The sequence below is a fragment of the Gorilla gorilla genome, chromosome 10 (genome assembly GCF_029281585.2).
Source record: "Gorilla gorilla gorilla isolate KB3781 chromosome 10, NHGRI_mGorGor1-v2.1_pri, whole genome shotgun sequence".
Classification (NCBI taxonomy): domain Eukaryota; kingdom Metazoa; phylum Chordata; class Mammalia; order Primates; family Hominidae; genus Gorilla; species Gorilla gorilla.
The window spans coordinates 136,286,855-136,300,797 of NC_073234.2; the positions used below are offsets into that span (position 1 = coordinate 136,286,855).

Here is a 13,943-nt window from a genome sequence, read left to right on the forward strand (position 1 = left end):
GGGTGCGGTGGCTCCCAGCACTCTGGGAGGTCGAGGCGGGTGGATCACCTGAGGTCAGGAGTTCGAAGCCAGCCTGGCCAACATGGTGAAACCCTGTCTCTACTAAAAATACAAAATTAGCTGGGAGATGGTGGTGCGCACCTGTACTTCCAGCTACTCGGGAGGCTGAGGCAGGAGAACTGCTTGAACCCGGGAGGCAGAGGTTGCAGTGAGCCAAGATCTCGCCACTGCACCACAGCCTGAGCAACAGAGCAAGACTCCAACTCAAACAAAAAAAAGTCTAGCTGGGTGCAGTGGCTCATTCCTGTAATCCCAGCACTTTGGGAGGCCAAGGCACAGGGACTGCTTGAGGCTAACAGTTCAAGAAGAGCTTAGGCAACATAGTGAGACCCCCATCTCTAAAAATAATAAAAAATAAAAAATTAGCTGGGTGGGAGGATCACTTGAGCCCAGGAAATCTGGGCTGCAGTGAGCCATGATCATGCCAGTGCACTTCCAGCCTGGGTGACACAGCAAGACCCTGCCTCAAAAATAAAGTCTACTCAGTCACTGAGTAGGGTCTTTAAGGCAATAAAGATTATATCACATTATCCAGAAAGGGCTTGGCTCACCAATGGAGGTCCATCTACATCACTTTCAGTGTGTATCATCGCCTATACAGCATACTCAACCAGAAATTTATGTATAATATACTCAATCAATAAAAATACAGGAAAGAAGTAAATAAGTTGTATAAATATAAAAGTTGTCCAGTAACAGACTACAAGAACAAGACTGTTTAAAGTGTGGGTTTAGCACTGGTATTGCTTCATGAACTGTTAGCGACGGATCCATGTCAAGGTAAGTGCAAAAACTGAGGATGTTTAAACCTCATTATAGCAATTTGGTAATTTTCCGTCTGTTGACTCTAATAATGAAAAATCTGGGCATGTATTTTGTTAAGTTTTTGTTTCTTTTTTCTGGTAATTTGTGTATATTGTATTTTATACACACGCACAAAAGTTTGTTCGTGACAAATTGGAGGGGGAGAGGAAGGAGAAATTAGTCTGGTACTTTGCTAGAAATAGTAAGAGAAGTAGAAGGCGGCAAACTTTTTATGTAAAAGAGTAAATATTTTAGGCACTGTAAGTAATATGGTCTCTGTGGCAACTACAGTCCTCCCAATCTTTGGGGGACTGGTTCCAGGACAACTCCCTACTCCCCTTCTAGATACTAAAATCCTTGGATGCTCCAGTCCCTTATAAAACAGTGTAGTATTTACATACAACCTACACACATCCACCTGTATACTTTTTTCCCCCTCCCATTTCAGGGCTCCACAGGACTCTCATATACTTTAAATCATCGCTATATTACTTACAATACATAGTACAATGAAAACGCTATATAAATACCTGTTTTACCATATCGTTTTCATTTGTATTACTTTTGTTTTTTCTCCCTCAAATATTTTTTATCTGAGGTTGACTAAATCATGAATGTGGAACCCACAGAAACAGGGCCAACTGTACTCAAATCAACTCTGCCATTCTAGCATGAAAGCAGCCATAGATGATATGTAAACAAATGGGCATGGCTGTGTTACAATAAAGCTTTATTTACAAAAACAGGTTGTAGGTCAGATTTGGCTTGCAGGCCATAGTTTGCTTATTCTTAAATGAGAACATGCTAGAAAAACAGAAAAAGGAAGGAGACAAAGTACAAAAATTCTCCAAAAGGACAGATCCTTGAAAAGGGTGTTGGCAATAAATAACAGGAAGGGAAAAAGAGTAAGATTTTTTTTTATCAGTGTGGTCTATATTTCATCTAGCTACTCCAACAGCCACATTTCTAGTCATATTTTAAACAGGCTGTGGTAGATCCTTGCATTACTACTGTCAACTACAATGCCCTGAAGACATACCACACAGGTCAGATATCTTCATTGAAACGCATCCTAGCAGCGGACTGAGTCCTGGTTTATCTGGCAGGGGAGTACGCTGACTGATATTACACTCAGTATACAATCACCTCTCTGGCAGATTTAAAAATCATATGCCTGAAATTGTAACATATAAAAACCAATCCAATCTTCTAACAGGTTATCTTATTCCTCGTTACTTGTATTATGAAATGATTTCTGATACCCAAGATTTCTGAGATACCGAAAGGAGAGAACAGAAGGGCTGTGACGGAGTTAGGGGTAAGACAGGGACTGGGAACTCAAAGGATTGGGAATATCACTTTGGGCTGTAGTGCTCAACATCTTCATATCTTCAATTCTAGAATTCTGAGCAACATAGTTGAAGGTATTAAGATTCCAAAACAATAGTAAATAAGTGAACATGAATTACAATGTAGGCAGTACTACAGAAAATAATGTCCACAGTGTCCAGAGAAGTAGTTTTCAAACTTTTTAGTTCAGGACTCTTGTTGAGGACCCCAAAGGGCATTTGTTTATATAGATTATACTTCCTGATATTTACCATATTAGACATTGAAACTGTGAATATGAAACATATTTATTCATTTTAAAATAAACTTATTATACATTAACATAAATTACACATATTTCTATGATCTGTTTCTACTCTTAACACTTCTGACACCAAATGTGTGGGTTTTTTCCATGTCAATAACCAATTTTCCAATAATAATTAGATGTTCATCAATTCAATTCTGACACTATTACCCAAAGGTGTCACAGGCCCTGCATGTTAAGGGCTAGGTCTCATGAGATTGCCTCTATTTCAGGTGCCAGTATCAAGTCCAGGTCACCCGTACTTCTGACTCATCAGCTACAAAGTTGGGGGTTTCCACAATCCCTTTCTCAGGTTTGATCATTTGCTAGGATGGCTCACTGAACTCAGGAAAACAATTTACTTACTATTGTTGGTTTATTATAAAGGATACAACTCAGGAGCAGAAAAATAAAAGACATGCACAGGGCAAGGAATGGAGGGCTGAGAGGAGTGTGCAAAGTTTCCATGCCTTCGGTGGGTGCACTGTCCTCCCAGCACCAGTTCACAAGTCCAGAAGCTCTCAGAACTCAATTTTTAAGGATTTTTTGGAGGTTCCATTACACAGGCATGATTGATTAAATCACTGGCCTTTCGTGGCTGGGCTCAATCTCCAACCCCTCTCCCCTCTGCAGAGGTTGAGGGAAGGGGTTATGTTTCCAACCCTCTATTGGTTCTTCTAGCAACCAGTCATCATCCAGAAGCTATTTAGGAGCCCACTAAGACTCAGCTCATTAGCATAAACTCAGGTAGGGTTGAAAGGGACTTCTCATGAATAACAAAAGATGCTCCTCTCTCCCCTATCACGAAATTCTAAGGGCTTTATTATAAACGCTATTATGCCAGGAACCTGGGATAAAGACCAAATATATATTTATCACAATATCTAGGCCAGGCATGGTGGCACACACCTGTAATCTCAGCACTCTGGGAGGCTGAGGTGGGTGGATCACCTGAGGTCAGGAGTTTGAGACCAGCCTGGCCAACACGGTGAAACCCTGTCTTTACTAAAAATACAAAAATTAGCTGGGTGTGGTGGTGCATGCCTGTAATCCCGGCTACTCCAGAGGCTAAGCCAGAAGAATCACTTGAACCCAGGAGGCAGAGGTTGCAGTGAGCTGAGATCACACCACTGCACCCCAGCCTGGGTGACAGAGCGAGACTCCATCTCAAAAGAAAAAAAAAAAAAGTTTTAATGAAAAATAACTCTTTTGAAAGTAAAAATTAGTGAGAGGAATGGCACCGTTTTACATTTCTGCAAATATCTTTAATGTCTGGCTTAATCGAAGTCAGCAGTATTCTCGTATCTGCTTCGGCATTTAATCTGTACTATGATACATAGTTTGGTTCAAGTACATGAAGAAAATTCAACTGCATGCATATCTATAGTTTAAAATGTGAGTGGTATTTTAAGAGCCTTTCGGGTAATCGTAGATATTATTCTTCAATACTGAAATGAAATTCTACAGATGGTAGGTTTTTTTATTCTTTTTGATATGTATTCTCATTTTATTGCTCAGGCTGGAGTGATCACAGCTGACTGTAGCCTCGAACTCCTGGGCTGAAGCTATCCTCCTGCCTCAACCTCCCAAGTAGCTAGGCCCACAGGGTCAAGTCACCACATTTAGCTTTTTTTTTTTTTTTCTTGTAGCTTTCTTTTTCTTTTCTTTTCTTTTCTTTTTTTCTTGCAGAGATGGAGCCTTGCTTGCTGCCCAGGCTGGTTTTGAAATCCTGGCCTCCAGCAATCCTCCCACCTTGGCCTCCCAAAGTGCTGAGATCCCGGGCATGAGCTACCACACCCAGCCTAGATGGTAGTTTCCTAAAGGTTAGCTCCAATGTAAAATCTAAAACCCTATCAATGAACTTTCTGTACTCTGTTACATTAAAATCCATGTCTGCCTTCACTCTGAATGGATCCTTACCCATGCATAATTCTGTACATCATGCATTGGTAAGTTAATATTTGTTTCCTCAGTTGTGAGCTCTTCAAAATGCTTATGTATTTCATTATCCAATACTAAAAATTCCATCTGTTACTATTACCACTGATCTCATCACAGAAGTCTTTAAATACTGGGAAGTTGTAGGCCAGGCCCAGTGGCTCACGCCTGTGATCCCAGCACTTTGGGAGGCCGAGCTAGGTGGATCACCTGAGGTCAGGAGTTCAAGACCAGCCTGGCCAACATGGTGAAACTCCATCTCTACTAAAAATATAAAAATCAGCCGGGTGTGGTGGCACATGCCTGTAATCCCAGCTACTTGGGAGGCTGAGGCAGGAGAATTGCTTGAACCCGGGAGTTGGAGGCTGCAGCGAGCCGAGATCATGCCATTGCACTCCAGCCCAGACAAGAATGAAACCCCATCTCAAAAAACAAAAACAAAAACAAAACCTGGGAAGTCATCAAGCCCAAAAATCTTATCACTGGCAACAAATATTATCAGTCCTTTCATTTTTGACAAAATCTGCCAAATACTCAAATCTGAATAACCATAGTTTATTAGTTATTCTTAAAAGTAAAAATGTCCATGAAAAATGATGGTAGGTCAGCATGTAACTCAACCCTACAGGTGCTTTTCCTTAAAACAACCACAGTACTTCAACATGCAGCAGAAGTGGCTTGTGTGACCTTCCCATTACATCACACAAAGCATTAAAAAGATGTGCAATCTAGTGTCAAGAGTTAATCAAAGGAGTATTTTTTCACTCCTTCATTAAGGGCATTCTTATGTGAAACTGGGTTAAAAAAATAACAAAACAAAACTGTAGAGTGTGTGGAATACAATGTCTATGAGCACACTTTGGTGCCACTGCCTTGATTCACGCTTAGGCACCAGCAGTACCATCAATACAAATGTTAACACAGAGAGAAAGATAACTTCTCAGAAATACTATATAAAGGTTTGACCTTGAGGATCCCATGAGAGATTTTCAGGGATTTCCAGGGAAATAGGGGCCACACTTTGAGAAGTGCTAATCTAGAGAAACATCAACAGTTACCCAGTTGATCACTTTGTGGCCCTTCAAGATTGGTTACTGTTTTAATACAACTGCTGACTGCTCTGACACCCTCCCACATGAAAATGCCACTGTTTCACGTCTTACCATATCTGTCACCTCACGCTCATAGTGAACTGTACACTGCTCTACAATGCACTGCACAATCAGCACAGCTCAGCATCTGATCTACAACGGCCAGTACAGTGTGGTTTAAGAGCACAGGCTCTAAAGTCAGTTTGCTTGGGTTCCAATCCTGGGTCTACCACTTACTAGCTGTAAGGCCTTGTACAGATTATTTATCCTTATTTGCAAAATGAGTATAATAGTATCTATCTATGAAAGTTGTGAGGATTCAACAACCTATTCAGTGTTTGGCATGGGTCCTTACACACAGTTAAGTGCTCACAACCTGTTACCAATATTCTAAATATTACTGTATTTATTAGTATATATTATATTACTATAATCCTGGGATAGTAGATGCATTCTAAGTTGTAGCAATGAAATTTTATACAGTAGTCAAGACTAGGCAGGATCCCCAGGAAGGAGCCTACGCTCTACAGCAGTGTTTTCCAAGCTAGCCTGGAAAAATCACCTAAGGCAGGGGTCTCCAACCCCCAGGCCACAGACTGCCACCAGTTAGTGGCCTGTTAGAAACTGGGCCATACTGTAGGAGGAGACAGGCAGGCAAGTGAGCAAAATCATCTGTACTTACAGCTGCTCCCCAACGCTCACATTAACGCCTGAGTTCTACCTCCTGTCAGATCAGCAGTGGCATTAGATTTTCACAGGAGTGAGAACCCTATTGTGAACTATGCATGCGAGGGATCTAGGTTGTGTGCTCCTTATGAGAATCTAATGCCCGATGATCTGTCACTGATTCCCATCACCCTCAGGTGGGACTGCCTAGTTGCAGGAAAACAAGCTCAGGGCTCCCACTGATTCTCCATTATGGTGAGTTGTATAATTATATTTCATTATATATTACAGTGTAATAACAGAAATAAAATGCAACATAAAGTAATGTGCTTGAATCATCCCCAAAACATCATCCCCCTCCTCCCCATCCATAGAAAAACTGTCTTCCACAAAACCAGTCCCTGGTGCCAAAAACGATGGAGGCCTGTGACCTAAGGTACCTCCGCCAAATCTAGATTCCTGGGTTCCACCCTAGACTATACATCATAAACTTAAGGGAAAGACCCTGGGAATCCGTGTAACAACACATTAGGTAATTCCTATTATTATGCAAGGTTGGGACATATACCTCTAGAGAGAACATTATATTTGAGGAATTTAGAACTATTAAAAGATAGTCAATCATCAAAAGTCATTTTCTGAATTAACTGAAATAGTAAGGCATGATTTACCTTGAAAAGACACCTCCACACATGGCAAAGTTTATCCTGAAAAAGGCATGTTCAAAAAAAGGAAAGAATTTAAAACGGAGAAATAATGTATTTCTTCTATTCTAAGACACAATGGATTGTAAAATAATAGCATACATTTCTCAAAACAGTTACATACCACTTTCCTTTTCAGAATCTGATAAAAGTTTGAACTGAAACTTTCTTAACATTCAAAGTCTAATGATTTTTCTGAACTTTTGGCCATCTCCAGTTATGCAATAGTATCAAACATGTCACTTCTCAAAGTCAGAATTCTGCTCTTTTTGACATCTTTGGGACTGACAGCATAATTCTGAGGCAAATAAATGAACATCTGAGAATCCTCTGAATTTTGTCTTTAAACTCAGTTTCATCTTTCCTCAAATAGATGTCCCTAGAAATTAAGCAGTTTCTCTTAAAAATAAGGAACGTTTTTTAAAACATTAGTGCTTGAGTGATAATCCATCCTAAGTCATGAGTCAGTCACAGGTAACCTCCATTATCTCTCAAACTCTACAATGTACTCCTAAGATTTAGCAATTTCTATTGCTTTTAACTGTATTATTTATCTTGGAACAGGCTATTTCCTACATATAAAATAATCCTTGTAGCATACTCTTTTTGAGAAAGATACAGAAAATAATTACATATCTAAATTTAACTTAAAATTCAGCCATGTGTAATGTTGTCAGTGCAAATAACTTTAATCTGATGATAAATGGTTGAAAAGACACCTCTATGCATGGCAAAGTTTATATATATGCAGGCAATGACATCTGCGACAGCACTTGGTGAATTTCTTTTGACATTAAGAACTACAAAGGACCATCAAAAATATTTAATGGTGTAGCTGGGCGCGGTGGCTCATGCCTATAATCCCAGCACTTTGGAAGACCAAGGTGGGTGGATCACAAGGTCAGGAGATCGAGACCATCCTGGCTAACATGGTGAAACTTTGTCTCCACTAAAATACAAAAAACTAGCTGGGTGTGATGGTGCATGCCTGTAGTCCCAGCTACTTGAGAGGCTGAGGCAGGGGAATCGCTTGAACCCGGGAGGCGGAGGTTGCAGGGAGCCAGGATCGCTCCAGCCTGGCTATAGAGCGAGACTCTGTCTTAAATATATATATATATATACATATTTAATGGTGCTGAGAAGAAGTTTATCTTAGAGTTGAACAACTATGGTATTAGACAATTCATGTATTAAAAAAAAATTTTTTTTTGAGACAGAGTCTCGCTCTGTTGTCCAGGCTAAAGTGCAGAGAGGCATGATCTCGGCTCACCGCAACCTCCACCTCCCGGGTTCAAGTGATTCTCCTGCCTCAGCCTCCCAAGTAGCTGGGATTACAGGCACCTGCCACCACACCCAGCTAAATTTGTATTTTTTGTAGAGACGGGGTTTCACCATGTTGGCCAGGCTGGTCTCGAACTCCTAACCTCAAGTGATCCGCATGCCTTGGCCTCCCAAAATGCTGGGATTACAGGCATGGGCCACCGCACCCAGCCTATGTATAAAAATTATAGTTCAGCCCAGGCAACATAGTGAGACCTCATCTTTACAAAAAATAAATTAAGCATGGTGGTGTGTACCTATAATCCCAGCCATTCAGGAGGATGAGGCAGAAGGATCCCTTAAGCCTGGGAGGTCATGGGTGCAGTGAGCCATGGTCATGCCACTGCACTCCAGCCTGGGTGACGGAGCGAGACCCTGTCACTGCAAAATAAAAAAAAAAAAAATGTTAGGGAAAAAATGGTATCTGATAAAGTGGAGTACAGAGCAAATTCAGTAATTGAGGACAACAAGGTTAATACAAAAGCAATACAGGATATGTGGCACTGCTTTTCAAAGTGTAGTCCACGGACCACCAGTATCACCCAATCACTTGTCAAGTGGTCAACAGATAGATGGTGTGGTAATTTCTTTTTTCTTTTTCTTTTTTTGTTTTTGTTTTATTTGTATTTATTTATTTTGAGACGGATTCTCACTCTGTCACTAGAGTGCAGTGGCACGATCTTGACTCACTGAAACCTCCACCTCCTGGGTTCAAGCGATTCTCCTGCCTCAGCCTCCCAAGTAGCTGGGACTACAGGCGCATGCCACCATGCCCAGCTAATTTTTGTATTTTTAGTAGAGACAGGGTTTCACCAAGTTGGCTAGGATGGTCTCAATCTCTTGACCTCGTCATCCACCCACCTCGGCCTCCCAAAGTGCTGAGATTACAGGGGTAAGCCACCACGCCCAGCCAATGGTGTGGTAATTTCTAAGGAAAATCAATAAAATAATATTTTCATATACATCTGAAGTGTAATATTAATAACTTTTCACAGAAATAGTGAAGTAATCTTAAAGGCTGTGGAGGTGCCATAGCGACTGCTATAATTCAGTCAATTCACTGGCTCCCAAGTTTACCACACCTAACATCTGTTCATAATGAAAAATTTTAAGTCTCTTCATTATATTGAAATTATATTAATAGTCTACATAACTTAAAAAATTACAATGTCCTAACTATAATATGGGGAATAAAGAAAAGGAAGCTGATTCATAATAAAACACTATTTAATATATTAAAACTCGAGCACCAATACACTAGGAAATAACATGATATAATAAAATGCTTGCATCAATTTGAAACATCACCATGAATGTGACAGCAACAAATGCAGACTGAATCAGGTGTGTCGAATGGTGACTACGATACCATGAGGAGTACTGCTGTAGGTGATGCATTCTACCAAAATGGCAAACTCTTGGTAAAGCCTTAAATGAAAAAACATTACTCACTCCTTGATTTACACAACAGTGCCATTCATAGAAAATGTAGTTTATCATGTAAAAAATGATTTGTGTTTATATGTAAAATATTTTAGATGTAATTAAAGGAGCTTCAAACACCATACGAGACAGAATAGTTATTCGCTGTAGCACTTTCCTGCACACTGCAAGACATCTAGCAGACCTAAACCCCGTCCATTAAATGCCTGTAACGACCTCTACTATGGTGCCAAACAAAAATGTTCTCATGAATTTCAAAAATGCACACCAGAGAATGGTATTACCACAGCTGAGAACTACTGAGCTAAATGGGTATATATGACTAGGTTGGATATTTTAAAAATCCTTTGCTTGCTACTATTTACTTCTTATGTTAGCATTTTCGCTACTACACAGTATGACTTTGTAGCTGCAATTCACCATAATGGATCAACAGAAAAGTAGTTATGAAAATGGAAACTACTACATCTAAGCATACTACAAATATATGTGATTAAACATGACTCAAGTACAAACAAGAATGAGAACATATATGTTCTGGAACAAACAAATTTCAAATGTGATGATTTCAAATACACAGCTGAGAATCCAAAAATAGGAATATCTGAAAACTGGATTTCACTGAACCAGAAACTACTCACACTAGCGTGTTGTCCAAAATGAAAATTTGTCAGTGACATAAAGCCATTGAATCTTTCATACTGTTTTCAACAAATGTAACCAAAAATGTTTAGCTTACTGTAAAGGATGCAGACCGTAAAAGAAACGTTCACTTTTAAATTATATTGTCAACATGGAAAAAAGAACACATCTTCAGATTCAGAATAAAAGCAAAGTAATAAAGAAAAAAAGGGCCAGGTGCAGTGGCTCATGCCTGTAATCCCAGCACTTTGGGAGGCTGAGGCAGGTGGATCACCTGAGGTCAGGAGTTTGAGACCAGCCTGACCAACATGGAGAAACCCCATCTCTACTAAAAATACAAAATTAGCTGGTCGTGGTGGCGCATGCCTGTAATCCCAGCTACTCGGGAGGCTGAGGCAGGAGAATCACTTGAACCCGGGAGGCAGAGGTCGCAGTAAGCAGAGATTGAGCACTCCAGCCTGGGCAACAAGGGTGAAACTCGGTCTCAGAAAAAAAGAAAGAAAAAAGATACAAAGATAAATGCAAAAATCAAGCTGGGAAGAACAGAAAGCAGAGTCTTGAGAGATGTCTGTACAGCAATGTTCACAGCAGCATTATTCACAACAGCCAAAGGGTGGAAGCAACCCATGCCCAGTGATGAAAGAATGGGTAAGAAAAATGTGGCCTATCTATACATTCAAATATTATTCAGCTTTAAAAAAAAAAGTTAATTCTTAAATTCTGATACATGCTACAACAGGGATGAACCCTGAAGACATGATAAGTGAAGTATGCCAGTCACAAAAGGACAAATATAGGATTCCATTTATGTGACCTAGCTAGAGCAGTCAAATTCATAGACAGTGGAATGGTGGCTGCCAGGGGCTCGGTGAGAGGAAAATGGGGGTTGCTGTTTAATAAGTACAGAGTTTCAGTTTAAGAAGATGAACTTTGGGAGGCGGAGGCGGGCAGATTGCCTCAGCTCAGGAGTTCAAGACCAGCCTAGGCAACATGGTGAAACCTTGTCTCTACTAAAACACAAAAAAAACAGCCGGGCATGGCGCCAGGCACCTATAGTCCCAGTTATTTGGGAGGCTGAGACAGGAGAATCGCTTGAACCCAGGAGGCAGAAGTTGCAGTGAGCTGAGATCATGCCACTGCACTCCAGCCTGGGCGACAGAGTGAGACTCTGTCTCCAAAAAAAAAAAAAAAGAATGAAAAAGTTCTGGAGGTAAACAGTGATGATGACTGCACAACAATGTGAATACACATAATACCACATGACAGTACATTTAAAAACGATTAAAATGGTAAATTTTATGTTATATATACATTTCACCACAGTTTTTTAAAAAGTAAAAAGAAAAAAAGCTGGCAAAGTAGAAAGCAGAATTGACATAAAATCTGTTGACAAATGAAAGTGATAAATCACTGAAAGTACAATCATCCCTTGGTATCCTGGTATCCACGGGGGATTGATTCCAGGATCCCCCTCGGATAACAAAATTCACATATGCTGAAGTCCTTTATATAAAATGGCCAGGTGCAGTGGCTCACAGCTTAATTCCAGCATTTTGGGAGGCTGAGATGAGTGGATCATTTGAGGTCAGGAGTTCGAGACCAGCCTGGCCAACGTGGTGAAACCCTGTCTCTACTAAAAATACAAAAATTAGCTGGGTGTGGTGGTGCACGCCTGTAATCCCACCTACTCGGGCGGTTAAGGCAGGAGAATCACTTGAACCTGCAAGGCGGAGGTTGCAGCGAGCCGAGATTGTGCCACTGCACTCCAGCCTGGGTGACAAGAATGAAACTCCGTCTCAGGGAGGGATTAAAAAAAAAAGGGCACAGTATTTGCACATAACCTGCACATATCCTTCCATATACTTTAAATCGTCTCTACATTACTTATAATAGCTAATACAATGTAAATGCCATATAAATACAGTTGAATATTCCTTATCTGAAATGCTTGAGACCAGAAGTGTTTGGATTTGGGATTTTTCTGATTTTGGAATATTTGCATTACATATTTACTGGTTCGACATCCCTAATTTAAAAATCTGAAATGCTCAAATGAGTATGTCCTTTGAGCATCATGGCACTCAAAAAGTTTCAGAATTTAGAGCACTTCAGATTTCTGGATTAGGGATACTCAACCTGTTGTTGTTATGCTGTATTTTTAAAGAATGTGTGTTGTTTTATCATTGTATTGTTATTATTTTCTTTTCCAAAAATTCTGATCCATGGTTGGTTGAATCCAATAATGCAGAACCCACAGATACAGAGGGCTGACTGTATTAACAAAATTTAAACAGGAGGACTCTCAATTCGGAACATGAAGTTGTAACTGCTACAATAACTGTCCTCCCACTATAAACAGCTAGAAAACCAGACAAAACACATGAAATAACAAGTTTTAGACACTGGGCAAAAAGTAGCACAAGACTGTGATCCCCCTGGATCACAGGAAAGGAAAAAAGAAGGTAAATTTTATGACTAACCAAACTTAAAGCCTGGAGACAACTCCCAGGCTTCGTACTTCAGGGACAGAACACTGAAACCAAATCCAAGGGTCTCAATGCACTGAGGAGCCAACAGAGCTGGGGGAAGCTGAGGCAGCCAGAATTTGCAGGACCCAGTACTGGAGAAGCGGGGGCTGCATGCAGAGGGCTCTGGAGGTCTCGCAGAAGGGTTCCTTTCAGTCTCGGATTTCCAAGTGCTTGAGAGGAAGTCTCCCCAAGGTCAGGGAACAATCTACTGGAAAGCAATAGGGCCAACACTTCCCAGAGCTCCCACAGGGCTGGTCACTCTGACCATGAAAAAAGCATGGGGCCCTTAGAAGGATCAACACCTTAGTAGGGGGCCAAGTTAGTCCAAGGATTAAAGGCCGCTATTACTAGCCACAAAAACCTTAAAAGTAAGCTTCACAAGGATCAAACTGATCCAAACATTACTTATCTGTGTGACCAAATACAATCTGACAGTCTTTAGAGGAATACAGCAAATCCAGTGTTCAGCAATATAAAATTCACAATGTCCAGGCATACGAAGAAGTGAAAAAGACCCATATCCAGATGAAAAATTAATTGAAATAAATCTACAAATGATAGAAATAATGGAATTAGAATACAAGGACATTAAAACAAACAATATACAGTTCATATGAATGTGATGTGGAAAGGAGACAAATAGTTTTTCTGACCCAAATGGAAACTGTAAAGATTTTAAAAGTACAGTATCTCAAATGAAAAACACATTGGCTGAGAGTAACAGCAGATGAGACCCCCTGCAGAAGGAAAGATGGTTTAACTTGAAGACACAGCAGTAAAAAGTACCCACAGTGAAGACTGAAAAAATATTAACAAAGCCTAAGTAACCTGTGGAACACGATCACGTGGTCTAACACAGCTGAACTAGAATACAGGAAGGGCAAAAGGGAAAGCAGAAAAAAAATTTGAAGAAATAACGGCTGCAAATTTCATAATATAATGAAAACCATAAACTCACAGATCTAAGAAACTCAAAAAGCCCCAAACAAAAGAAACATACATAAAACCACATCAAGGCACATCATAACCAAAGTGCTAAAAATCAGTGGTAAAACGAAAAACTTCAAGTGTCCAGAAGGAAAAGGCCGTATTATTCACAGAGAAACAAAAA

General features: G+C 40.2%; 1 protein-coding gene across 6 annotated transcripts in view; it reads right to left on the reverse strand.

Moving 5' to 3' along the window:
• SPPL3 (signal peptide peptidase like 3) overlaps positions 1-13,943 on the reverse strand; it is a 137,815-nt gene that overhangs the window by 96,542 nt on the left and 27,330 nt on the right. For 2 of the 6 annotated variants that reach the window (XM_063694410.1, XM_055358174.2), the window contains exons 2-3: positions 8,477-8,600; positions 6,867-6,902 (exon numbers count right to left, since the gene is read on the reverse strand). The exons of 3 other annotated variants lie outside the window; for them this stretch is intronic. In XM_063694410.1, the coding sequence (XP_063550480.1) occupies positions 6,867-6,889 (23 nt within the window). In that variant the 5' untranslated portion in view covers positions 6,890-6,902; positions 8,477-8,600. Of the gene's footprint in view, positions 1-6,866; positions 6,905-8,476; positions 8,601-13,943 lie in introns of those variants that run through there. One more of the 6 variants, XM_055358175.1, reaches the window with a different exon arrangement.